This window comes from Phyllosticta citriasiana (assembly GCF_038021145.1).
Source record: "Phyllosticta citriasiana strain CBS 120426 chromosome Unknown IWZ02scaffold_13, whole genome shotgun sequence".
Lineage (NCBI taxonomy): Eukaryota > Fungi > Ascomycota > Dothideomycetes > Botryosphaeriales > Phyllostictaceae > Phyllosticta > Phyllosticta citriasiana.
Genome location: NW_027117290.1, coordinates 162,357 through 186,124, shown reverse-complemented (window position 1 = coordinate 186,124; position 23,768 = coordinate 162,357). Strand labels below are relative to the sequence as shown.

The 23,768-nt window shown below is 56.0% G+C and overlaps 11 protein-coding genes across 11 annotated transcripts; 5 read left to right on the top strand and 6 right to left on the bottom strand.

Annotated features, from left to right (window-relative positions):
- The first annotated feature begins 1,316 nt into the window (after nt 1–1,316).
- On the top strand, nt 1,317–2,940 carry IWZ02DRAFT_65546 (coatomer epsilon subunit-domain-containing protein). Its single transcript, XM_066771019.1, has 4 exons — nt 1,317–1,530; nt 1,605–1,992; nt 2,077–2,212; nt 2,416–2,940. The coding sequence occupies exons 1-4, from the start codon at nt 1,506–1,508 to the stop codon at nt 2,761–2,763; spliced, it is 897 nt and encodes a 298-aa protein (XP_066619533.1). The 5' UTR covers nt 1,317–1,505; the 3' UTR covers nt 2,764–2,940.
- IWZ02DRAFT_425000 (uncharacterized protein) lies at nt 2,878–3,932 on the bottom strand (the record flags this gene model as incomplete). Its single annotated transcript, XM_066765889.1, has 2 exons — nt 2,878–3,721; nt 3,777–3,932. The coding sequence occupies 2 exons, from the start codon at nt 3,930–3,932 to the stop codon at nt 3,008–3,010; spliced, it is 870 nt and encodes a 289-aa protein (XP_066619532.1). The 3' UTR covers nt 2,878–3,007.
- Nucleotides 3,933–5,656: 1,724 nt separating this feature from the next.
- Nucleotides 5,657–9,229, top strand: IWZ02DRAFT_459821 (uncharacterized protein). The gene is made up of 4 exons (XM_066768110.1): nt 5,657–6,104; nt 7,232–8,152; nt 8,207–9,021; nt 9,078–9,229. The coding sequence occupies exons 1-3, from the start codon at nt 6,067–6,069 to the stop codon at nt 9,003–9,005; spliced, it is 1,758 nt and encodes a 585-aa protein (XP_066619531.1). The 5' UTR covers nt 5,657–6,066; the 3' UTR covers nt 9,006–9,021; nt 9,078–9,229.
- Nucleotides 9,230–9,242: 13 nt separating this feature from the next.
- IWZ02DRAFT_459815 (uncharacterized protein) lies at nt 9,243–10,252 on the bottom strand. The gene has a single exon (XM_066768109.1). The coding sequence runs from the start codon at nt 10,242–10,244 to the stop codon at nt 9,702–9,704; it is 543 nt and encodes a 180-aa protein (XP_066619530.1). The 5' UTR covers nt 10,245–10,252; the 3' UTR covers nt 9,243–9,701.
- A 1,714-nt stretch (nt 10,253–11,966) lies between these two features.
- IWZ02DRAFT_471398 (glutathione peroxidase-like protein) lies at nt 11,967–12,944 on the top strand (the record flags this gene model as incomplete). The annotated part of the gene is made up of 2 exons (XM_066768872.1): nt 11,967–12,009; nt 12,478–12,944. The coding sequence occupies 2 exons, from the start codon at nt 11,967–11,969 to the stop codon at nt 12,942–12,944; spliced, it is 510 nt and encodes a 169-aa protein (XP_066619529.1).
- A 121-nt stretch (nt 12,945–13,065) lies between these two features.
- IWZ02DRAFT_65398 (serine/threonine-protein phosphatase 2A activator 2) lies at nt 13,066–14,867 on the bottom strand. Its single transcript, XM_066771017.1, has one exon. It carries the CDS (start codon nt 14,662–14,664, stop codon nt 13,186–13,188), a length of 1,479 nt encoding a protein of 492 aa, XP_066619528.1. The 5' UTR covers nt 14,665–14,867; the 3' UTR covers nt 13,066–13,185.
- A 428-nt stretch (nt 14,868–15,295) lies between these two features.
- On the top strand, nt 15,296–17,125 carry IWZ02DRAFT_471396 (phenylacetate 2-hydroxylase; the record flags this gene model as incomplete). The annotated part of the gene is made up of 5 exons (XM_066768871.1): nt 15,296–15,397; nt 15,445–15,572; nt 15,622–16,419; nt 16,468–16,646; nt 16,698–17,125. The coding sequence occupies 5 exons, from the start codon at nt 15,296–15,298 to the stop codon at nt 17,123–17,125; spliced, it is 1,635 nt and encodes a 544-aa protein (XP_066619527.1).
- Nucleotides 17,126–17,499: 374 nt separating this feature from the next.
- Nucleotides 17,500–18,932, bottom strand: IWZ02DRAFT_501751 (uncharacterized protein; the record flags this gene model as incomplete). Its single annotated transcript, XM_066770286.1, has 3 exons — nt 18,375–18,932; nt 18,155–18,324; nt 17,500–17,972 (listed from the first exon to the last, which is right to left on the bottom strand). Exons 1-3 carry the CDS (start codon nt 18,470–18,472, stop codon nt 17,500–17,502), a joined length of 741 nt encoding a protein of 246 aa, XP_066619526.1. The 5' UTR covers nt 18,473–18,932.
- Nucleotides 18,933–19,229: 297 nt separating this feature from the next.
- Nucleotides 19,230–20,396, bottom strand: IWZ02DRAFT_459804 (uncharacterized protein). The gene has a single exon (XM_066768108.1). The coding sequence runs from the start codon at nt 19,501–19,503 to the stop codon at nt 19,276–19,278; it is 228 nt and encodes a 75-aa protein (XP_066619525.1). The 5' UTR covers nt 19,504–20,396; the 3' UTR covers nt 19,230–19,275.
- A 92-nt stretch (nt 20,397–20,488) lies between these two features.
- Nucleotides 20,489–22,358, top strand: IWZ02DRAFT_459800 (chaperonin 10-like protein). The gene is made up of 5 exons (XM_066768107.1): nt 20,489–20,722; nt 20,973–21,013; nt 21,075–21,324; nt 21,417–21,866; nt 21,954–22,358. Exons 1-5 carry the CDS (start codon nt 20,584–20,586, stop codon nt 22,193–22,195), a joined length of 1,122 nt encoding a protein of 373 aa, XP_066619524.1. The 5' UTR covers nt 20,489–20,583; the 3' UTR covers nt 22,196–22,358.
- Nucleotides 22,359–22,975: 617 nt separating this feature from the next.
- Nucleotides 22,976–23,387, bottom strand: IWZ02DRAFT_493250 (uncharacterized protein; the record flags this gene model as incomplete). Its single annotated transcript, XM_066769916.1, has 2 exons — nt 22,976–23,016; nt 23,102–23,387. The coding sequence occupies 2 exons, from the start codon at nt 23,385–23,387 to the stop codon at nt 22,976–22,978; spliced, it is 327 nt and encodes a 108-aa protein (XP_066619523.1).
- Between the last annotated feature and the right edge of the window lie 381 nt (nt 23,388–23,768).

Here is a 23,768-nt window from a genome sequence, read left to right as displayed (position 1 = left end):
GCTTCTGCACGCGAGTTTCTCATCTGAGAAAGCCATGAGAGCGCATGTGTCGTCAAAAGGCGCGGGAGCGACGAAGAGTGCAAAGTCGAGCCAGCTCTGTAGCTCCCCACAGACGACAGATAGAGCATGAGTTCCCAGCAGTGCGTCTTCGCAGCGTGCCCAGCCCGCTGTCCAGTTGGCCGGAGTTGGAAGTAGCAAGAGATGTTAGAGGAGTGTAGAGGGTGTATATAGGTGGTTACGGAAGGATCGCTGGATCGATTGACAGTGGAGGGCGCCTGTGCGTAAGAGACGGGACTGATCAAGGGGAGGCAAGACGTATGACTGTCGAGTGCGCAACTCTGACAAGAGGGCGCGGCGTTGAACGCTCTTGCTTGCTCCACGGTGAACTCAAGGAAAACCGTGAGTGTGCCAAGAGGGATTAACTATGAACACACCAAGGAATGGAAGGTCCGAGCAATCTAGGGAAATGCCGGACGCTTTGTGGGCGCGGAGCAAGAGCCTGGCAAGACATCGATGTTCTGCAATATCCGCCTTGAAAGAATGGCCTCTTGTCTCACCTGCCGCCGCGAAAGGAGCATTTAGACTTTGTCAAAGACGCGTACCTGAAGCTGTGACTCGTGGGGAGAAGTATTGAGGGTTCGGGGCTACTTCTGGAATTCGCGTACCTGGTGAAACATCTTAGCTCGCAACCAGGAAGTTGACAGAGAGTAAGATAAGGCGATGCGGCTGGACTTGCTCGGATTCGCACATCTTTGCTTTCTTGCAGACATGAACCAAACCCGCGCTCGGCGATAATTTGAGTCATGAAGCCGATACGCCTGTAACGCGAGGACCGATGTCGCTCAGGGGCAGCCGTCAACGGGGTCGGCCGCGCGCACGTGGAAAGGTTATTCGGGGATGAAGGTTGAGAGGTAGACTTTGAGACGCACTAGCACAGTAAAACGCACATGCAAGCTGAACAGGGAAAGAGATAAAAAAAAAAAAAACTTAGGCTGGAAAGAAGACGGGAAGAGCGCGAAGAACAACATGACTTCAAGGTTGGTGTGCCGGAATGAGAGGATGGTGCGAGCGAAATTGATGAATTGATAATGGACAGAGTGAATCCACTGAGTAAGTTAAGGACGAAACTTTGCGACAGGCAGTTAGACGAAGTCTGGGTCGGTGAATTGGTGAACCATTGATGCTGGAAAGTCGAGTCGAGCATGCAGTAAATACCAGCTCTGAATGTCGACTTTCGTGGAGCGCAGTCGGAGGATGGAGAGCGGTGGTGTTGCGGAGCGGCAGCGGCAGCGGCAGCGGCAGCGGCAGCGGCAGCGGCAGCGGTCAGTGCAAGGTGTTCCAAACTCCGGAGCACCTCCGTCCAGCAACCACCTTCAACCCCACAACCTCTCCTTCGACACGACATAACACACTCGCGACCCACAAACCTTAAGCGCCCATTGCAGCATTGAAATCGGCCCACGCGTAGCTTTCCTCAACTCCCGAATACGCATCCCCAAGACACCATGGATCCCTACTCCGCTGAAGGAGGTACGGCATTCAAACCACTACCCATTGTGCACCGCGGCCAGCAAATCGACTGACGCCGCGCCCGTGTACTGTAGAGCTCGTCAACATGCACAGCGCCTTCCACCAGGGCCAATTCGGCGCCGTCATCGACTTCGACACGAGCAGCCTGTCGCCGTCGAACGCGCTGCCCGCACGAATCCTCAAGCTGCGCGCGCGCCTCGCCCTGGGCCAGTACAGCACCGTCATCCAAGAAGCCGACGCCGAGCCGCGCGTGCCGGACCTGCAGGCCGCCAAGGCGCTCGCGCTGTACCTGCAGGATGCGGGAAAGAACGGGCAGGCGGCGGTAGCAACCGCGCAAAAGCTGGCTGGGGAGGCGGGCGACAATTTGAGCGTGCAACTGCTGGCTGGGAGCGTGCTGGCGAATTCCGGACTGGCCGAGGAGGCGCTCGCGCTGCTTGCGAGACATCAGGGAAGCTTGGACGCGTAAGTGTCTTTCAAGTGGTGCAACTCCAGACGAGATTGGAGCAGGCGAGGGGTCGAGTGTGTGCTGATTCGGACGGCTCACAGGGTTGCTTTGATTGTGCAGATACATTTGCAGCAGAACAGATTGGACCTGGCAGTCAAGGAGACGCAGCAGGCACGCAAGTGGGCGCAGGACAGCCTGCTGGTCAACATTGCCGAGTCGTGGGTGGGATTGCGGGAGGTAGGTCAAACATCCAGCAACACATCCCCGTCTGGTCTATTCGACCTGCCCTGCCAGCCACCACCACCACCACCCTTCAACCCTGTCCCGGTCGTCGTCGGAGAGCCGAACGACGGCGGCAAGAGTTGGCAACTGCTGCAAACACAAAAATAGATGCCAAAATCCGGAACGCGCTAACGAACCAACCTCTTGTCCTCGAATAGGGCGGCGAAAAATACCAGCAAGCCTTCTACGTCTACGAGGAGCTGGCCCAGGCGCCGGCCTCGCAGGCCGCCCAGTCGCTCGTCGGCCAAGCCGTATCAGAGCTGCACCTGGGTCGGCTGCCCGAGGCCGAGGCCGCTCTCCAGCAGGCCCTGGCCCTCGAGCCTGCCAACCCCGATGCCCTCGCCAACACCGTCGTCCTCTACACCGTCCTAGGCAGGGATGCCTCGGAGCAGAAGGCTGAGCTCGCCAAGGTCGCCCCCGGGCACCCGTTCTTGACCGACGTGGCCGCGAAGAAGGATGCGTTTGCGGCGGCGCAAGCAAAGTATACGCCTAAGTTTGAGGTCTAGGGGAGTGTGATACCAGCTAGGGGTTTAAATGAGCCTGTTTCTCAGGGGTGTATTCTAAAATGGGGTACAATTTCAAACACGCAAGGATAGACGGTAAAAGGATTGTCAAGGTCAAACGCTATCATGACATTTTGCTTATGCGCTACACTTATTGCGGTGACGGTTTCCAGCGGGTCCTTCCCGCAGTAGCAGTCCACGGTGGTCTTCCTTCGCGCCGCCACGCGCATGCCAAACCACCTTAGCTTCAAAATCTCAATTTTGGCATCACAAACATGACGACCAGGCACGCCAGCCATAACCCGCCGATGAAGCCGTAGAGCTGCACGCGAGCCCACCACCCCTTGCCCTCGGTCATGCGCCGCAGCGTGCCCATGCGCTGGCCGGCGGCCTGCATGCCCTCGCTGCCACGATCCAAGCCCTTGCCCGCGCGGTCGAGCACGTCCTTCTCCTCTTCGAGCGAGGTGCTGAAGCGCTGCGACGACTCGCGCAAAGACTGCGCCATGTGGAGGAGCGAGGCCGTGAGCGTCTCTTGCTCGGCGCGGTGGTGGGAGAGGAGCGTTTCTGATTTTTGCAGGCGCGGGTCGGCGGGGTTTGCGGGTTGTGAAGGGGTGCGTGTGAAGAGTGATGTTGATGTGCCGGTGTCTTGCGTTGCGCTGCTTGATTGTTGTTGGCGCCGCGAGCGCAGCGTTGAATCGGCTTTTGCATTACTGGAGGGCGGCGGCATGGCAGAGGGCGCGCCGCTGTCGTTTCCCTCTTCTTCAGCAACATCATCTTCATCGTTATCTTGGTCATCTTCGTCTTCGAGCTGGTTCAGCTCGTATAGGCGCTGGTTCAGCCGCTTGATAAGCTCGCGCTTGGCCTGCAAGTCGTCCTGCTGCGCCTGGCGACGCGACCCAATCTTGATGGCCGCCGTGTCATGTTCGAGACGGAGCAACAGCGACCGCGCATACTCGAGATTCTGTGACGGGCGTCAGAGAGTGGCCGGGGGCACGCATAAAGGGTAGTTTACCTACAGCGCCGACTTTGGTGCGTGCGTGGCTCGAGGAGCGGAGCTGGGGGTCGGCGGCGTCGGCGGACAGCAGCGAGCGCTCCAGGCGGTCGAGCAGCCGCGCCAGGCTAATGGCAGTTGCGTCTGGCTGATGTGCGGGGAGAGCTTGCGTCCTGGCCATGTTGGAGTGTAGTGGTGGTGATGTTGTTTGGAGTGGACATGGTGGTCCGTGGATTTAGGTGCTGCGGAGCGCGGTCCCTCGGCGGCGGAAACGCGGGCCGCAACTGCACGTGACGGACGTACCTGTCGACGGGCGACCTGTGTTACACCTCAGCACCGCAGTTTGCCGTGTCTTCAACGTCTCGTCTTCATCTCCATGCCATGGTTTTGCAATTCGTCCATGGTCTTTGCTCGCCACTCTCGCCAACTGTCTCGACTCGACTCGTACCGCCAAATTGATTGCGCAGCGTCCGTGTTCTGCTCGTTTCTCGCTGCTCGCCTGCCAACACCAGGGTTCCCTCTGCAACATGGCGGCGCTCTAAGGGCCGGCGCGCGTCGGGTTCATCAAACGCTGGTCCCGCTGCCACCAGCGGACTTTGCCAGCCTCCTCCCGCAAAGGTGCTCCATTCAACGTGAGACAATGTTTGCGCGGTTGCTAAACAGGCCCGAAGCGAGAGGGGACAGCCTAAAGGGTCCCCTGTGTTTGTTGACGCTTCGGTCTAGCGCTCGGCCAGGATGACTGCCGTTGGGCAGCGAAGTTGCCACCAGCCACGGAGCAGTATCCGGCTTGGCCTCTTCCCTTCTCCAGGTCCAAGTCTGTCGGCAAGCAAGGATGGCTCATGGTTTCATCTTATTTGAATGATTCAGCTCGACAGGACCATCCTCACGGCGGCAGATCTGCTGGTCGAGATTTTGGTCTTCCAGGGTTGTCCGTCCATGGTTGAGCCCTATGGATAATGTTTCCATCGACGGACAAGTGGTGGTTGGCCCGGCGTCAAACCATCTTCGCGGAAGTGGTCCATCTGCCAGGATCAACGGCCCCGCGGCAGTCGTGTTGATGTTGGAGTGCAGCGCTGGTGCCTGGCCTTTGGTTCGACATTCCACGTGAAGGCGACAGGAACAGTCGCAAAGGCTGCACAATGGCACTGCCCGCCCTGAAAGCGGAGCTCGGGAAGGCAGTGGACCGCTCCCGAATGTGCGGACGCCCATGACACAAAATCCTTCTTCATGTTGATCGGCCATATGGCGAGCACAGCCTGGTGTGACAGCGACCAGCCACCATTTCCACCATCTCCTGCCGCTCGCTCTTTTTTTATTTTTGTCAAAACACCTTGGGGGCTGCGAAGCGCTGCGTATCGGACAGCGGACGGGCACGCCGGGATAGGAACTCGACACTAGTCGCTTGGTACCCGCCTCCCGCAGCAAATGCTACTGGGATGGCCGTTCCAAGTTCAGGGCACCGCACGGGACAACCGAGAAAGAGAAAAAAAAAAAAAAAAAAAAGGTTGTTCTTGTTTTTTTTGACAAGCAGCAGGTTGACGTCGTCGAGCTGTGCCACGTCGACGGGCAATGCGCGCACGCTGCGGTGTCACAGGGCAGGACGGGTGGTTGACTGGCCAGCTGCGCGCCCCTCGCAGCCGTCACAACTCATGGCGCATTGTTTTGGCATTTTGGCGAGCGGGTAAGCAGGCGTCAGACGAGGACGAGGCCGTCCATGCGGATTGACATGAGAGTCAACGACGCACGGTCAACGCGAGCTCCAGGAGGGCCCGCCTGCGCCAGCTGAGACGCCCTTGGCCGCAGCTTGAGAAGAGCGTTGCTTTTCTCAGAGGGCGCAGCGACACGTCAATCATTGGTCGGGGCGCTGGTGTGACAGAGTTGTACGGCAATCTCTCGTCTGTCTGTTGCGGGCGGGTCGGTGAGGGTTTCTCCCGCTGGCCATTCTTAACAACACGCTCGCCGCCCCCGCCGACTTTTTCCTGCATCATCCTTGCCAAAGCACACTGCTGGCTTGACGTCCTTCTCCACCGCCGCATGACCGACGCACCCTTCCTTGCTCCCGCCCGCCCTCCAGACCCCCCCAGCCTCGCGGCCCCCAGCGCCTTTTTTACTCTTCTACCCCCCGCGTCATTCTCATATCATCTTCCTCGCTTTTCTCGTCTTTCCTCTTCTTGCGCAGATTCCTCGATTTCGAACTGCAATCACTGCTGACCTCTTCTCCCTCCATCGAGTATCATTGCTACACCTGCCGAAGAACGAGAGTGCTCTCAAGAAACCCTGGATCCCCCAGCGAGCAGGTCTCCGGTCTTCTCATAATGCAAAATCGCAGCCGCGAACGAGGAGCCCACACCAGGTACTTTCCAGCCGGTCCCCTTTCGTTTCTGTTTTGTTCCTTCTATTAAACGGTCTATTGGCATGTAAATTTTTTTGGATGTTTGGACGTTTTGTTTCACTTGCCAAAATAAGGTTTGCAGCCACATGGAGTCTCAGCCGGTACGAAGCCTTGGAGTCCCTGGACCAGAATTTAGGACCCGGATTGTTTCCTTGTTGGCCACCACGGATGTTTATCAATTTCTCCACTTGGATCAACAGTTCCGGATCGTATCTCATCGCTCTCAGAAGTCACTTCTTCGTGCGCTTCGGCTATCAGGTCGGGGTTGTCATGTTGAATTGACTTGATTATGGAGCCTTCGCGAGTTTGCGGTCTAGACTTTACGACAAATCATCTTTTCCGTTGGATTCCGGAATATTGTTTGTGGATTTTCCAGGATTCGTAAACATAGCAACCAAGACCTCGACGGTCACGATTGACGCCCTGCACATTGTAGAGTTCATCGGAAGACGTCGACGCGATCGAAACCTCGGATGCAATGAACGTCTGAGAGTGTAAGCGTACCTGCGCCCGCAGCGGATCATTTCCCAAAGGACTCCAGCCTGGATTTTTCTTGTTACGCTCCATGGAAACTCTTGTTCGTTTTTGTCAGGCCACAGCCACATGGATCATTCCCCTGGATTACATTTGGAAAGGTCGCCAGACCTCATTAGTACGTACCAGCTCGGCAGATGGTGCCTCCAATCCGCGCCACTACTCTTGCTTGATCACAAACTAACTTGCCTCGTGCCGTCAAGCTTGCGTGATGTGCCTGTCACAACCTGCTCAGTGCATCTGGAACTATTTCATACCATGACCTTGGGACTTGGCTGGCTTCCTTGCATCCATCTTGCTGCGCAATGTTGAAGCAGTCAAGCCGACTTCCGGAACCCAGTCTCTTGGTGGTGTTGACTTTTTCCTCTGGATCAGCACATCGAATGCTCCACCACTCCATTGGTTTGTTTGACTCGTCCTGCCGCCTCGACGTAAACTGACCACCCGCCAGGCTCCATTCGTGCTTGCTCCTGGCTCGCTGACCTGGCATTTCGTTTTCTTTCAAGTGTTGTATTTGTTTGACAACCAATCATGTACTGACTTGATTCTTGCAGTGACTTTGCTGAGTGCGATTCTGCGCCCGGAGACTTTTCCTTGACCGCCCCTGTGGACGTTGCGCTTTGGACTCAGTCCGTTTCGGGCACCCCATTTTCTGGCAGTGACCTTTTCTCCGCGGGAAACCAAGAGGAGCTCAACACCATGGCTCGGAATTTCCTTCACTTCCCCAAGGACGACGAAGCGTCCATCTCGTCTAGCATGGATGACAGCGCGTACATGAGTCAGCCCGACACGGGCAGAAAGAAGAATGTTAAAGATAACAACTCGTTTCAATTGCCACAGGATGCCAGAAGCCAAATCATGGAGCCATTCCAAGGATCCAACCTTTACTCTCCAACCCTAGGAGTGGACAACCGAGGAGCATTCCATGTAGGCCAACCAGACATGGGCAACATGATGTTGCCCGCCGCCGCCGGATCCGACAATGGAGATAGCAATTTCAGAATGTCGGACTTTGCTAACTTTGGCCACGGCCAGTCCGTCTCGCCAACTGACTACAACATGAGGGCGCAAATGCCCAACGGCCAGGCCGGCTGGAGCAGCGCTGAGATGCCCAACTACAGTGCGCCATTTGCCGCCGGACCGGTCGAGGCGACTTTTGCACCACGCCACCAGTCGTACCACGGTCGCACCGTGTCGCAGCCCATCTTCTCCAGCTACTCCTCCTTTGGCATTGACAGCATGATTAGTGACTCTCACAACATGCCCGACCAAAGACGAGCACGCTTCGAGCAGCCCGCCACTGCTGCCCCTGCCGACATGCATCGTCCCAGCCTCCAGCGGGCCGTGTCCGACACCAAGGCTCGTTTCGATTCCGACGTTCTTTCCCCGTCGTCGACAGTCATGAGCACTCAGTTTTCTATGTTCCCTGCCGGCTCCGAGTTTGGAGAAGAGCCAGGCTTTGTGGGCATGGTTGGGTATGCTCCGAGTGGTGTGCACGGTGGCCTGCGCAGAGCTGATTTTGATGTCAGGAATGAGCACATGCTGGCGACGACGCCTCCCGACATGATTGCTCCCAATGCTGCATCGGACGAGATGGGAAGCGATGACGGCGACTACAATGGTAACAGGGCAAGCGAGGAGGCTGAGGTCAAGCTCGCTCGCACCCACCCTCTCTACCAAGCCGCTCCACAGGCAGATGACATGTATCACTGCCCGTACGAAGGCCAGGCCAACTGTGCCCACAAGCCGACCAAGCTCAAGTGCAACTACGACAAGTACGTTGACTCGCACCTGAAGCCTTTCCGCTGCAAGATTGCCTCGTGCATCAACGTCGAGTTCTCGTCCACTGCATGCCTTTTGCGCCACGAGCGTGAAGCTCACGGCATGCACGGACACGGCTCCAAGCCGCACCTTTGCGCCTACGCCGACTGCGAGCGAGCAATCCCAGGTAATGGCTTCCCGCGCCGCTACAACCTGTACGACCACATGAAGCGGGTCCACGACTACACGACGCCAGCGCAGAGCGCGCCCGGGTCGCCACGCGGACAAGCGGCTAAGCGACCCATCAGCCGCAAGCGCAAGTCGACCAACTCGATCGACATCTCGGACAAGCGGCTCAGGGGCGCCGTGTTCAAGCAGAATAACACAGCACGCCAGCGCGACCAGGAAAAGGAGCGGCTCCGCAACGAGTGGGCGGAGAGGCTAGCCATTATGAATCAGCACATGCGCTCGCTCACGGAACCAAAGGATGCCGATAGCCACCAGCAGCTCATTGACGACGCGACTGCACTCAAGCAGGTCGTTGCTCGTCTGACTGAGATGGGCTGAAGGCTTCACATCCGACGTAAGTTGGCTGTCCTAATTCTTGTGTCCTTGGGGATGGCACTGACCAGAAGACAGACGCTCTTTTCCGTAATGACTGAATGACAAACAACCGCGCACACATCCACGGACTCCCGGAATTGACTCCTTGGACTGGACAACACCAAATCAAGCATCATGGGCTGTCGTCCCTGCGCTTGCTTCCCTTTCTTTTCATCCACAACCCCCCCCCCCCCCCCCCCCCCCCTACATCACCCCATTCTATCCCACCCCATCTACACTTCAATTCACAATCTCAGGAGTCGCCCAAGAGCCGGAATTCCGTGGATAAACGACTTCTACCACTAGTTTCCCCTTCCCGGGCCGGACTATGGTCTCGTAGCCGGCATCACCCACCCGGATGGTTTTTCCACGGAGACGTCGGGATGCCGCACAGGAAACGACTGGACCACCGCGCCGAGGCGGTCTCTTGAGACCCTTTGTACCGGCTGGCTGGCACAGAGCAGTCCCAACGGCGCTTGCGCCCAGCCTGTGCCCCAGCCTGCCTGCCTGCCTGCTTGCCTGCCACCCGGTCACGCTAGCCAGCCAGCACAACTCTCGGCATCGTTCGCAAGACTTGCTGGGATGGTTGACTAACTGACGTGCTGGGATTGGCTGAGCGGCAGCGGGCGCGTTTGACGACGACGATGATGACTCGACCATTCAATCGCTCAAACCAGTTAGTTGTCTGACTTCATGTAAAGGTATGATGGGGCGTGTAGACTCACAGCTGAAATGTCTGTCTGCGCTGCCTCCTTGTGTGCCTTGAGACGACGGACATATACGCAGATGAAGAGGAAGAAGAGGAAGACGAGGGGAGAGGTGTGGAGAAGAGAGGAGGGGCGGTAATATAGGCCCGAGCAGAGGAAGGAGAGACAGGCCACAGGTGAACAGGAGAAGGTTGGGTGAGCGAGACGGCGACTGCAGTGGCTGACTATCGAGTGAGTGAGAAGCAAAGTGCGACGCTACCTGCGTCGTTCGGCCGGCACCGCTCTCAGATGGTGAAGCGAGGAGGAGGACAGATTGACTTTTTGTCCGTTTTTCTTTTTGACATTGCCTTTGCATCGCACACGCATACATACATACATACATACACACACACACATACACATACACACAGATTGGAAACTTGGCTTTTAGTTGGGAGGATTTTTGGCTAGATGTTAGGTAGAAATGGAGTTTGGATGGATGGCTTTGGATGTGCATGACCTGAAGTGTGAAAGTGCAAAAGTCGCCGGTTACTTTTAGCAAACCACGCACACGCGCAGCCAAACACGCCATGGGTCATGGACGTTGGATTAACGTTTTGGGCGCGCGTCAAGAAGGTTTCCCCCAAGGCCGGACACGCAAACGTCAAACCCCCTCCTCGCTCGCATCCTCCTTCGACTCACTCGACACCTGCGCTACTGTGGCCCCACTGCAGTCTGTTACTTACCTACCTACCTACCTACCCACCTACCTACCTACCTATTGGTCTGGTCTCCCGGCGCTGACGGAACGCGTAAAGACGCCGACAGGCCGATAGGCCGACTTGCGAATGCTGGACGAGAGAGACTGGAGAGCCAAGGTAGCCAGCCACATACGCCCCTTCGCCGCGGCCAACGGCGCCGCTTCGCACCGTCTGTTACCTTAGCCAACGCCCGGCTTTCCATCCATCCTCCCTCTCTCTCCCCACCCCCAGCACCAAGCCCGACCGGCCTCGACCTCGCGCAGCTGACGAAAAACCAAAAAAAAAAAAAAAAAAAAAAAAAAAAACACACCCCGGGCTAGTTGTACCGTACTAGCAGTCAGCTCCACTTACCCTCTCTCGCGCTCTCTCGCATCGCACCGCACCCCACCGCACCCGGACCGATCGCCAGCACGAGCTCTACGCCACTCGGACCAGCGTCTACATTGAGGAGCACCAGCAGAAAGTCATTAGAGCAGCCACCACGCTGACGATTGTGGACAGTGTACAGCAGGTTCGACTTTCTGTCCGAGGTACTGTCCCGCTGCTGAGAGACCACGGCACCTACCCATCTATCCATTCATCCATCCATCGGCGCTCGGCGCGGTGCGTGTCGTGTCGTGTCGTGTCGTATCGTGTCATCGGTGATCGAGTCGAGTCGAGTCGCTGGCTGCTGCTGCGCCACGCCCCGGACAGCTCTAGGCACACGCAGACGGCGTCCCTGGCCGCCGGTGCTTCCTTCCCTGAGCTTAGCGTTGCATCACCACCTGCGCAGCCGTTGGACGAACGGACGGGAGCGACGGGGTCGGAACTGTTGAACCGTTCATTCACTCACTCAGTTTGCATCAGGCTGTGCATCCATACAGTACTGCTGATCTGAAGGACGACGGCAGCAGCGAGAGCGCGATTGCTTTCAGAGTCAACGACGCCGACAGACGAGACGTCTCACGAGGACCATGGCCATAATGGTGAGAAGAGCTGCAGTATCAGCAGCGCGTTCGAAGCTACTGCCAGGAGGAGCAACAAGCTCGCTGCGGGCCGCGGCGGCGAGCTTCAGCACAAGCACAAGCACAAGCAGCAGCAGGACCAGCGATTGTGGCGCCGACAGGCATCAAAAACGCAATTCGTCGGACGACACGAACGCGGCGTGTCTCCAGACAAGACTCGCATTCATTACTGCTCCGCGCGATAAAAAGACGACTTTTGCTGCTGGTGCTAGTCAGAGTCGTCATTGTCATTCCAGTTCCTCGGCTATTGTTGCGGAGGAGGCACCTGCACCGACCAATCAACTGCATCGACCCGCGACTGCGCTTCCAGAACCTGTTCCTCGTCGTCACCTTACAAAGGCCCTTGTTCTATTTATTACTCGAGACATTTCCTCCGCCTGCGTCTACCACCACCACCACCACAACCACTGCCTCAACAGCTATCGTCGCCACACCGTGCAGTTGAGACTCTTCCACGCTTCTTCTTCCACCGCTATGGCTTCTGCGACCAGCTTTTATGACTTCAAGCCGCTGGACAGTGAGTCTTTGCTTCCATTTCTTTTTTTCTTCTAGCACGCGTTGCCCCTCTTGGCCTGTGTTCTATCTCCTGCTGCTCGTCTGCCAGCGGGCAAGAGGGCTCCGCGCGCTCTGCAACGCTCAGAGTCACGGCGGCGGCGGCACAGTGGGTGAAGAAGGAAATGAAACTCCCCGGTCCCAGCTACTACAAGTATGGACGACGGCTCGCCAAGCGCAGCATGAGAGTAGATGACTGCTCCCTAGGCGTGGCCGTGACCGCGGAAGACTGCTCCCTAGAGGACGTCTCATTTCTTCCTGCACCCACTGTGGCGGCGCATCGGTTGCGCAGGCGGATACCGACGACGCACAATGATGCCGTCGCCCGCCGCGCGCCGCGCCCCTCGCAGCGCACGCAGCCAAGCACCACCACCACCACCACCAAACCCCAGTCCCCACCAAATAGAGCCACACACTAACAAATCTCTCCCAGAGCGCGGCCAACCCTATGACCTCTCGCAACTCAAAAACAAAGTCATCCTAATCGTCAACACGGCCTCAAAGTGCGGCTTCACACCGCAATTCGAAGGCCTCGAAAAACTCTACAAATCCATCACCTCGTCTCACCCTCGCGGGTCCGACTTCGTCATCCTCGGCTTCCCCTGCAACCAATTCGGCAACCAGGACCCCGGCTCCAACGACGACATCCAATCCTTCTGCCAGGTCAACTACGGCGTCACGTTCCCCGTGCTCGGAAAGGTCGACGTGAACGGCGACAAGGCGGAGCCGCTGTGGGAGTGGTTGAAGAAGGAGTATCCCGGGCTGATGGGCTTGAAGCGCGTCAAGTGGAATTTCGAGAAGTTTTTGGTCGGCAGGGATGGCGCGGTCAAGGGGAGGTGGGCGAGCACGACGAAGCCTGAGAGCTTGAAGGAGGCGGTTGAGGCCGAGTTGGCGAAGTGAGGGGGCTGTGGATGCATTTTATGTGTGGGTGAGGGGACGGGATGGAGGGGGGAGGTTTGTTATGATATCCATGGGAAGGGGAGGGGGACTGAGATTGTACGATGGATGATGGGTGGATGGGTGGCATAGGCATAACAGCATTTGCATCGTCGGTTGTCGCCGCGAGTTGAATCGTTCATGTTTCGTCCTTAGAAAACGCTTGTTTCCTTTTCATTTCTTGCTCCTACGTCTGTCTCTCTTTTCAATCGAATGGCAGCCGCCGCAGCCCCTGCGTCCCCATGCGCTTCTTCATCTCCCCCACGGCACCCGCGCTACTCGGCACACGAATCCCGCAGCAATCGCCCCAGCTGTTCGCCGTATGAACGTGCCTCTTGCCATCCTCGTCGTCATGGACGACGACGCGGCCCTCGTCCGAATCGGCCGCCTCCCCGCTGGCGACGCGCTCCTCGGCGGCGTCGTCGCCCTCGTCGCCGGCGCTCATGCCGTCGGCGGCGGGCACGAGCGAGCCGAACAGGAAATGCTGCATGACGGGCAGCTTGCCGAGGACCTCGTTGACGAACATTTTGCGCATGCCGCCTTCGATCTTGTCCCAGCTGCGCGCGGCCGAGATGTCGTCGAGCATGGGGCTGTGCCAGCGCAGCCCTTCGACGCTCTTGACGCTGTTGACGAAGGCGACTTGGTCGAGGTAGAGGTAGTCGGGCGCGCCTTCTTCGAGCGCGAGCGCCGAGTGGATCGATTTGGGCCGCATGTAGCGGTGCGACAGCAGCTGCGAGGCTCCGAAGAGGAAGGGCAGGAATTGGTAGTCGTCGAGCCCCCACACGCCGTGCGATCCGGCCGGTTCTAGGTAGTATGTCGTTTGGATCCTGCGCATGAGGCGCAGGTATGTGGGGAAGACGACGAGGACGAGGGACTGCGCCACGGCGGTGCCTTCGTCTGGTCCGGCGTTGCCATTCTGCTCCCGCTGCTTGTCGGCCTTCTTCGATGGCATGGGGAACAGGCCCAGCTGGTACAGACATAGCACCCACACCCAGAAGTTCAGCTCGTGTCCGCTGCCGTAGTCGATGCGCGCGCGGCTGCCAAAGGCCTGCCGCAGGTACGCCGCGCACTCGGTCACAGCCGCCGGGTCCTTGACGCCCACGCGCTCATGCCACTCGCCCATGCGCGCGACGACGCCGTCGACGAAGCCGCGGAATGCCGGGTTACCGAAGCGGCTGCCGCCATTGTCGTCGGCCGGATGGGCTGCCAGCTCCTCGCTCTCTATCGTCTCAAGCACGCTCAGTATCCCTGCGACCGTCGGATGCAGCGAGCTGCGCGGACGCCCTGCCACCGCGCGCATGCGCGTTTGCGCCACCGATTCTGATAGCGTGAAGATGAAGGCGAGCAGGAGGCTGTGGGTCGGCGAGGCTTGGAAGAGCGAGTGGTCGCGTTTCGACAGGATGCGCCGCGTCGGCGTGACGAACTTGTGCGAGGATCCTGGCCGCAGCGGTTCGGGCAGCGCTGGCGTCGCGGGTGCTGGGATCGGCGAGGGGTTGGCGGTTGATGATGCTGAATCGTCGGCAGCGCCATTGGGTTTCTTTGTCCGTGGCGTAAGGCGTGGGAGCTTGTCGGCGGCGCATCCGGGCGAGATTGATGTTGGAAGTTTTGGATCGGGCACTGAGGGGCTCGCCGACGCGGCGAAAGTGTTTCCGTTGCTATTCGGATCGGACAGTGGGGAGGACATTTCGTCTGAGGCTGGTGGAGGTAGGGATGGAGGTGGAAGTGGTGGTGGAGGAGCGGACCTGGGCCGGACTTTCGGCGTTAAGCGCCACTTATGTAAGGGACCGCTAACCAACAGGGTCGAACGCCTTCAATTGGGCAGAACCGTCTCCAGCCTTCTACAAACCATCGCCCTCTGATTGAATCACTTCAGATTTGGAAAAAATTGTCCGAGGATCTCAACGCTGTTGCAAGTGATGCGACCATCGACGCTCAGGAAATGCACACAGACATCGTGGAAAGTCATTCTGGCTGCTTGAAGGGCATGGCGACAATTCAAAGATGAGGAGCGCTGTTTGTTTTGCTCTATTCCAGCTCTCTCATGAGGTCTAGCAAATTCCTGGTGCCCGGCTCGACCATTCAAGGTCTCGATGTTTATCAGCCTCCAGCTCGGGCGTATCCGCCAATGCCGTCTTCCGTCCCTCCACTTCTCCCCACGCACTAGTCTATCAGATCCCCCCGCCTTTATCAACGCTAATCGTGACAGGAATTTCGACGGCATCATCTCTCTTCAGCGTCTTGATGCTTTTGAGGAAGATGATGGGTCTCGAAAAACACAAGATTCAAAGATTGACTTGACACTCCAAACCTTTGCCATGGCCTTCTCTTCCAGTGGTTTGTTGGGGGCGCTTCTAATCTCGCCCACGCAGTGCTTGACAAGTGCTGGCATGATTGCCCTAGGTTATGTCTTTTACAGGGTTTGTTGCAAGTCATCGCTGTACGACTTTCTCTGATTAGCGAGCAGGTTGCAACGTACACAGACATACCGTACATTACAAGGATTCCAGAGATTCCTGGGGCACTTCCCGTAGTCGGCCATCTCTTTGACTTGGGAGAAGACCATGCTACAGTATGCGAAAAATGGTGGAGGCAGTAGGTACCAGTGTCCTCACGAATCACTCATCCTGACTGCTGTTTGCAGGTACGACTGGTCCGTCTTTCAAATTCGTCTGGGGAACAAGCGTGCCGTAGTGTTCAACTCATTCGAAGACTGCCGCAACATCCTCGTCAAGCATCAGAATGCCGTCATTGACAGACCAACTCTCTACACGTTCCACGGCGTCATTTCCTCGACGCAAGGCTTCACGATAGGCTCGTCACCTTGGGATGACAGCTGTAAGAACAAGCGAAAAGCTGCCGGAACCGCTCTGAGTAGACCTACTTTGCGAAAATACTACCCCATGTTCGATTTGGAGAGCTTCTGCATCGTGCGAGACATGCACAAAGACAGCAAGGCCGGGCAAGTTGAGGTCAGCATTCGACCTTATATTCAACGCTACGCTCTGAATACGACCCTGACTCTCTGCTACGGCATCCGCATGGATGAGGTGTATGACGATCTTTTGCGCGAGATATTACACGTGGGATCGGCTATTTCGCTCTTGCGCAGCGCGTCGGAAAACTACCAAGACTACATCCCCGCTCTGCGCTATCTGCCAAACAATGAGAAGAATGCCCGTTCCAAGGATCTGCGGGCTCGCCGTGACGCTTATCTAAACCAACTTCTCGACAAGGTCCGGGGAATGATCAAGAACGGCACTGACAAGCCGTGCATCTCTGCCGCCATACTCAAAGACGAGGAGACGAAACTTACTGGCGTCGAGGTCAGCTCAATATGTCTTTCGCTGGTATCCGGAGGATTCGAGACCATCCCAGGCACCTTGACTTCCTGCCTGGGTTCTCTTTCAACCCCTGAAGGGCAAGTTTTCCAAGACAGGGCGTACGCAGACATCAAGAGACACTACCCGAAAATCCAAGATGCGTGAAGGGAAAGCTACCAAGAGGAGAAGGTGCCATATCTCAAAGCCATTGTGCAGGAAGCAGGCCGCTACTACACAGTGAGCGCCATGAGCCTGCCACGCAAGACAGTCACCGAGGTCAACTACAAAGGCGCCATCATCCCACCCAAAACCATGATTCTGATCAACGCGCAAGCCGCCAACCACGGTAAGCTTTCCAATCAAGACTCAAAATCGCGTCCTTACCAACCCTTTCCAGATTTCGACTACTTCGACCCCACCGCCAACACATTCGACCCCGAGCGCTGGCTCGATCCCATCACGCCGTCCAACGCCATGGGCCCCTTTTCCGAAAATCCCGTCTCTCCAGGGCCCGCGCACCACTCGTTCGGTGCCGGCGCGCGCGCCTGCTCGGGCCAATTCATCGCGTCGCGCCTCCTCTACACGGCGCTGCTCCGCATCCTCAGCTCGTACCGCATCGTCGCCAGCGAGTCGGAGCCGCCAAACACTGATTATGTGGATTATAATCAGTTCAAGACGGCGCTGGTGGCTATTCCGCGCGACTTTAAGGTCAGGCTTGTGCCGAGGGATAGAGAGGCGACCGAGGACTGTTTGGGCGAGGCGGTTGAGAGGACGAAGAGGTGTTATAGGGAGGATGTCAAGGGGTTTGAGGGGGTGGAGGCTTGAGCGGTGTGAGTCTTCTGGAGAGAGTATGTCGGATCGTGGATTGATAAGGTTGTGCGCTGCGACTACCGCTACATTCTGCCGCCACAGGGAGGCCTGTTTGCCCCCTGGTACAGTGTAACGCTCCATGATGGTTCAGAATTGAGAGGAGCTTTCCGCGTTCAACAACTCTGTCTTTCCGTCTCCAGCAGCACAGGAGCGGTCCTTTAATGTTCGACAATTGCCATCGAGGACCGCAAGAAACAAAATGTACCAAAACAGGATGACGCTCTTGCAGCTCCATTGGCGGGCCCCCTCCCTTTCCAAAAGACCGCCATTCTGAGGTTTGATCCAGATATGGTCGGGAGGACTTTCGAATGTCTTCACACAGAGCTGTTTCAATCTGATGATTGTGACTCGGATTCAGAATCCAAGTACTTGCCGCTGTCGATCGTTTGGATATTGCTGCTTTCTCTCAGGATTTCTTCGATCTCATACAAGCCTGGCATTATTTCGAGGTCATTTGCCAGACAGCGGTCAAGCATTCGGTAAAATTTCGCCCCGAATGTCATCCCGTGTGTATCAACAGACTGCCAAACCTTGCGCTTCTCCAGGCTTGTAAAATTTCTCTCTTCCATAGCATAGTCGTATTCCCGAGCTGAAGACATTTGGGTGTAGCTCCCCTCGGCGGCTCTCATTTCGGCGTAGTAATTGACGCGTGGGCGCTTCGCACTGGACGAGCTGAGGTCCTCTGCGGTAAATGAGCGCTTTTGAACATATTCGACGGATTGTATGGTGTAAATGATGCGTTCAGTGTGCGGCAGGCGCTTGAAAGAGATGGTTTCGCGGAAGATTCGACCCGTCTTTACCGCTGTTTTGTTGGCCAGCCAACCTACACAATCGGCGTCGCTTCGCCGCCGTGAGAAGCGCCGACAGTATCACCCAAAATGGTGGAAGTCCAAAATGCTCTGCTCCTTCAATCACTCGCATTATTGTCTCGTCTACGGACTGCAGCAGCTCACTCTTCGCCTTCTTAATTGCTTTCGGCAACACCTTCCTCCCACCCATCTCGGAGGATATTCAGGCATTTCTCTAAGCCAGGAAAGTAGATTCCTTCGGCAAGCTTCAGCAATTCCTCCATCTTCTCTTCGAAGGTGAATCCCTTCTCATATGCTGCCAGAACGATTGTCTTTTCAGCGTCGCTAAGGCTGTCGATAGGCGTCCTGAAAGCCCCGGTAGAGCCGTTCCCCTGATTTTCAAATTTCCGCCGAACCTCTCGTGGAATATCATTTGCTGAGCAAGATCGATTTCCCAATTTTCTTCAGGGTCAGGATTGCGCTCATACGCGTTCCGAAAGACGAATGTTGGCATGCTTCCTCGGTCATCATTCTGATGGTGTCGCCAATGTATTTGCTAACCTGATGAGCTCTTTTTGGGTGCATGCGTCAAGTTCAGCTCTCTCCACACGCTTTTGCTGCACCAGTCAAAGTCCTTGGCGATGGACTGCTGCTGGTGCATTTCTTCCTGGTATCTCTCGCAGATTCGTTTGCGGACTGCCTTGATCGAGCCGGCAAGCTGCAGTAGAATCTCACGTGTTCGGGACGGTCGGAGAGAATCCAGTGCTTGTTTGCTGAATTGGACTCAGGATTCTGGGCATTATTTGAGGTCGTGTCGTCGCCCACACAAAGCCAATCTTCGCGAATTCTTTGCGTCTTCTTCATCGATTCTCCCGTCTTCTCTTGCATTCTCATGATTCCGAGTCGAATGGCCTTGTCAATTTCCAACTCTGAGGACTCACTGCGGGAGCGTTTGCGCGACATTGTCGACAGAGTGAACAAAGTCAAAGGAGAGATGTGGACATGGTGGATGATGGGGCTCATCTTCGCTGTTTGGTCGAAGCGGACCAGTCCAGATTGATGTTATGCCACGGTCGTGAGACGCGGCAGGGAAAGATCAAACGTTGCCTTCCTTCAGTCGTTGCCGTCCTGATCCAGAAGCACGTGCCGCTGGACTACAACCTAACAACACTCTTTTGGCCATTTCCATCACCAGTTCCGCGGACCACGCCAGAGCTCGGTCAGGTTGACTGGAATGCTCACATCCAAGTTCCAGCTTTTCATTTGCTGGTCTGCTACCAATTGCATGTGGACTCACAGGACAGATGCGGGAATGCTTTAAGGCTTCTGTTCCTCTGAACATTGGACCACATTTTTGCCTTTCATAGTTTGAACCCTGATTTGCGAACAGAGCTCTATCTTCACGACTGTTGCCCAAAACTTTTGCTCTATCTCTTTGCCTGCTACTGAGTACAAGTCGGCGTACAACAAGATCAGTGTCACCTCCCGAGAGAGCGATCGCGCCCCGTATAAGACAAACAGCATTCTGGCAACACTTGCTCTCATTGTGAAGCGCAAGTCAGGTGACACCTCCTGACGTGTCAACAGCGCGGATCAAGAGTATATATGGCCGGAGCCGGACGTCAAGACGTCCCGGAGTTCCACTCAGCCGGCCAAGAAACTACGACAGTCAAGACCGAGTGGACGACCCATCGCCATGGCGCAGCAGTTCCGCAGTCCACATTGTTCAAAGATCTGATTTGCTGAGCTTGACCGGAACCAAGACGAGCCAAGATATTCTTGTTGCACAATTACATTTTCTGCAGCGCATCAGTTGTCCATCCGTTTATCATGGGCAAGTTTTGCAATCTGAATGGCCTGTGAGGCCTGCGCATAGCCGGATCTTTGCAAAACCGTGGGGTTGCCGGTCCCCGCACTGGCAGCCCACACGCAACCATGTCCGGGCCTTGCGCCCCTACCACCCCTTAGCCGACCCCGCGTACAGCCTCTTCGAGTGGTTGGTCCGTGTGGCTGCTGACCAAGTAACATAAGAGTGGTTCAAATTGGTCTGAGAATAGCTGTCTGTTTCCTTTTGGCGTAACTTTTCTTCGGACGACAGGAGATTTGCGCGGCCAGACAGCTCTTCGAGTCGATACAGCCACCGCGAAAAGAAACTGTTATGTCAGCTGGAGAATGCCACGGCATAGACCAGGCCACGGCGACGAGGTTACGAGCAAGCCAGTGGGGCAAAAGACGCAATGGAGGACGATCAGCTCGCGGGGTTTCTGAGAATAGCTGGGATTGCAGTATCCACTCGGCGTCGTTGATAGCGTCACAGTAACACGGTCAATCGTGCGGAATGAGGCCGTCATTGGACTTCGACGGCCCAACTGACCACCACCCAATTACCTACCAATATTAGTCCGAGGAGGATCAGAATACAGATGACGCTGGTGGGGACGCTAAGGAGGGGGGGGGGGGGGGGGGGGGGGGGGTTTGATGGTGAGTACTTAAGGCAGAGGTAGCTTTTGAAAGGGAGTTATAGCCTTCTAGAATTATAAGACAAGACCATACCCCTGCGCACAGTGCTACCATCAGTCTCTTGACTTGCTCAGCAGAAAAGAGTGGACAGAAACCGGCAACAAAATGGCATCAACAGAGCCTGCATCCACCGAGCACGTCGAGCTGCATTACGACATTCCGGCAAAAACAAAGGCTGGTGTCGTCGTCAATGAAGGTCCCGACTTTAGAATAGAGGTTCAAGAAGTCGACGTACCAGAACCAGGTCTGTCCTCCTGTCCTGGTATCGTTTTACGCGCACTCTGTGGTCGTCGCCAGGGGAAGTGTAATCATGCCAAAAACTTTCACGGCCGACGTCGCTTATTTTGGCACCTCCCCCGCGATAAGAATATCAAATTTTACTCAACCCTACATCTCGACCTGGGTGTAGGGAAGCTTCCGGATCTACGCCACTCGCCAGATTAATGTCAAAAAGTTACAAAAATAAGTCAATTGCTGACCCGCCTCCCCTGTAGGACCGAATGATCTACTCCTCAAGCTCAGCTGTACCGGGCTCGTAAGTGCCCTACCAAAGTAAAACAATTACGATTACGATCCGGCCTCTAACGTTGCGGCAGTGCATGTCCGATGTGCACTTCATGGCCAACGACTGGACTCTGCCCAAAATGTCCGAGTTCGGCGTGCAATGCGCCGGCCACGAAGGCGCAGGCACAGTCGTCAAGGTCGGCGCAAACGTGAAGCACTGGAAGGTCGGCGACCGCGGCGGAGTCAAGCCGCTCATCGACGTGTGCGGCAACTGCGAGCTCTGCTGGGACGGCAAGGAAAACTACTGCACCCGGGCCTTGTACACCGGCTTGGTCGCGACTGGTAAGTTAGCTTGAATGAAGCCCACTGTTGCCCACGGCTGAGCTTCGCGGATTCCGGTCTTTGCTTGATTCCGCGCTAATAAGGCTTTGCAGGAACTTATCAGCAGTATATTGTTTCACCGGCCAAGTATACATCGCCCATACCGCCGGGCGTGCCTGATTACGTTGCCGCTCCGATTATGTGCAGCGCCAGCACGATGCACCGCTCTCTCATCGACGCCGACCTCAAGCCTGCCTCCTTTGTCGTCTTTCCCGGCGGCGGCGGCGGCGTCGGCATCCAGGGCGTGCAGCTCGCGAAAGCCATGGGACATCGTCCGATAGTCGTCGACACTGGCGCCCAGAAGAAGGATCTCGCCCTGAAGCTGGGCGCTGAAGCTTTTGTCGACTTTGCGGAGCATGGCGCGGAGACGGCCGAAGAGGTCAAGCGCGTGTGTGGTGATCTGGGCGCTCACTGTGTGATTGTGACGGCCCCGCAGGCCTACAAGAACGCAATCAGTTATGTCGGTAACAGGATTGGCTCCAAGATCATGTGTGTTGGTCTGCGTAAGTAATCTCCTGTCTCCAACGCTGCGAGATGATCTGGTGATGTGGACGTGCCGGCGTTGACGACAAAGCTAACCCATCCCACAGCTCCTGCAGGCACGACCAAGATCGAGGCAGAGCCATCCGAGTACATTTTTCGCAACCTGAGCATTGTGGGAACGCTGGTCGGTACCATGAAGGACACTGCAGCCTGCCTCGACTTTGCGCGGCGCGGCTTGTTGCAGCAGATCGCAGAAGTGCGGCCGTTGAGCCAGATGCCAGAGTCGGTGCAGCAGCTGAGAAGAGGAGAAATCGCTGGACGCGTCGTCATTGACTTTGATCAACACTGAGCTTCGGTTTTGCTGTGCGTTGTTGAAGCGTGGATTTGAGTGGAGAAAGCGACTGTAGCATTTGAGCGCGCAGAATTCACCTTCGTCTGTGACATTCACATCATTTGTTCATCATGCTCCTTGTCTGTTCATTGGCCCACGAATTGGAGAGACTGAACGAAAAGTTCTTTGCGAAAGACGGGTGGCTGCTCGGCCTTCGTCCAGAGACGTGATCGTCCTGAGCAGACCCACTGCACCCCACAACGGGGAAACAGCAAAACGAAATGCAAAACGTACAACAGGCGGGATTCGCTGCTAGTCACCCACGCAACTACTAATCGCCCGCAACGCAGCTTGTCTATGGAAGAGCGGACGGGGTTCCGAATTCTCTACGTGCTATGGCCGTACGTGATGATTAAGCTTGCAACATCAGGTTATGACGATGCCGCATTGTGTGACGCCCAGATGCAAAGTTAACGATTGATTGACTGATTGTTTTACGTCTCGCTGGAGCCGATTGGCTATCCAAGACGGAGTTATCTACAGGGGATGCCGCGTACGTCTATGTTTGTGTAGGGATGCCCGGCTGTACCGGCTAATCGTTGCAAAGTAAACGAGCAGATTTCATGCTCAGTGGACCAGAGAACGAGATATGAGCAGGATGAAGAGGACAAAATATCATTATATGCTTTAAAAGACAGTGGCCATGCAGTACCCAACACTGATGTATGCAATTCGTCTTCGCCCATCGTACCCTTCAAACTCCGCCCTCGGCCAATTCTCGTGTAAACCAATCGCAATCTAAAAGTCGAGAAGACCGAGGCATGCGTTAGTAAAGTCAGCTGTAAATGTGTAGTGGAGGACTTGATGTACTTACGGTCAGGTCGTGGTCACCAGTCTACTCGCAAGCGTCCTTGCCTTTTTTACAGTCGACGTTGATGACGCCCAGAGGGACCTCGTGGAGATCGTACGGAGGGTTGATGACCTCGTGGCATTCGGCGCGCCACACACCATTGATAATGTCTTGCTCCGTGGAGTGGAATTTGCCTTCGTACTGCGTGCAGGGTACCTTGAAGTATTCGTTTGGGTCGTTGACCGGGAAGTCCGCCTTCGAAGTGATGACACAGCAGAATATGAAGTCATCGCCATCAAGTGGGGCGGCTCTGGTGAGGAGGGGAATGAGGAAGAAAGCGAGAAGTCCGAGGCCATACATTGTGGTGGTTGATTTGGTAGGATGTGGTAATGGATATGTGTCGGGGAAAAGTTCTTGAATGTGAAGTGCGAAGTTTGCAAACTTTGGCTTGAATCGGATGGAGGATTGGTAAGTTTTGGAATGATAAACAATCAAAGGGCGCGAATGCGTCCTATTATATAGTCCAGCAGCTCTCTAGAAGAAGTCCATTTTGTCGTGTTTACCAGCCGTTGGGCCCGGATGACTCGAGTCATTGACTAAATTTAGTTGAGCGTTGTCGTCGAGACCCTGGACAAGCAAAAAAGCATATCTTTACGCACAAACGCTTGCTCGTCAAAGGAATTTCGAGTCGATAGAGTTCATGATTTGGCATCTAAAGACTGGCAAAACAATGCATGATAG

What these genes read in the sequence shown, in the direction of transcription:
- IWZ02DRAFT_65546 (XM_066771019.1), top strand. Translation starts at nt 1,506, where the DNA reads ATGGATCCCTACTCCGCTGAAGGAG. An exon ending in CATCAGGGAAGCTTGGACGC is followed by an intron (nt 1,993 to 2,076) that starts GTAAGTGTCTTT and finishes GACGGCTCACAG; the next exon opens with GGTTGCTTTGATTGTGCAGA. An exon ending in CGTGGGTGGGATTGCGGGAG is followed by an intron (nt 2,213 to 2,415) that starts GTAGGTCAAACA and finishes GTCCTCGAATAG; the next exon opens with GGCGGCGAAAAATACCAGCA.
- IWZ02DRAFT_459821 (XM_066768110.1), top strand. Translation starts at nt 6,067, where the DNA reads ATGCAAAATCGCAGCCGCGAACGAGGAGCCCACACCAG. An exon ending in GAACGAGGAGCCCACACCAG is followed by an intron (nt 6,105 to 7,231) that starts GTACTTTCCAGC and finishes TGATTCTTGCAG; the next exon opens with TGACTTTGCTGAGTGCGATT. An exon ending in GGCTTTGTGGGCATGGTTGG is followed by an intron (nt 8,153 to 8,206) that starts GTATGCTCCGAG and finishes TTTTGATGTCAG; the next exon opens with GAATGAGCACATGCTGGCGA.
- IWZ02DRAFT_459815 (XM_066768109.1), bottom strand. Translation starts at nt 10,244, where the DNA reads ATGCACATCCAAAGCCATCCATCCAAACTCCATTTCTACCTAACATCT.
- IWZ02DRAFT_65398 (XM_066771017.1), bottom strand. Translation starts at nt 14,664, where the DNA reads ATGTCCTCCCCACTGTCCGATCCGAATAGCAACGGAAACACTTTCGCC.
- IWZ02DRAFT_459804 (XM_066768108.1), bottom strand. Translation starts at nt 19,503, where the DNA reads ATGAGAGCAAGTGTTGCCAGAATGCTGTTTGTCTTATACGGGGCGCGA.
- IWZ02DRAFT_459800 (XM_066768107.1), top strand. Translation starts at nt 20,584, where the DNA reads ATGGCATCAACAGAGCCTGCATCCACCGAGCACGTCGAGCTGCATTAC. An exon ending in AGCTCAGCTGTACCGGGCTC is followed by an intron (nt 21,014 to 21,074) that starts GTAAGTGCCCTA and finishes ACGTTGCGGCAG; the next exon opens with TGCATGTCCGATGTGCACTT. An exon ending in CACCGGCTTGGTCGCGACTG is followed by an intron (nt 21,325 to 21,416) that starts GTAAGTTAGCTT and finishes AAGGCTTTGCAG; the next exon opens with GAACTTATCAGCAGTATATT.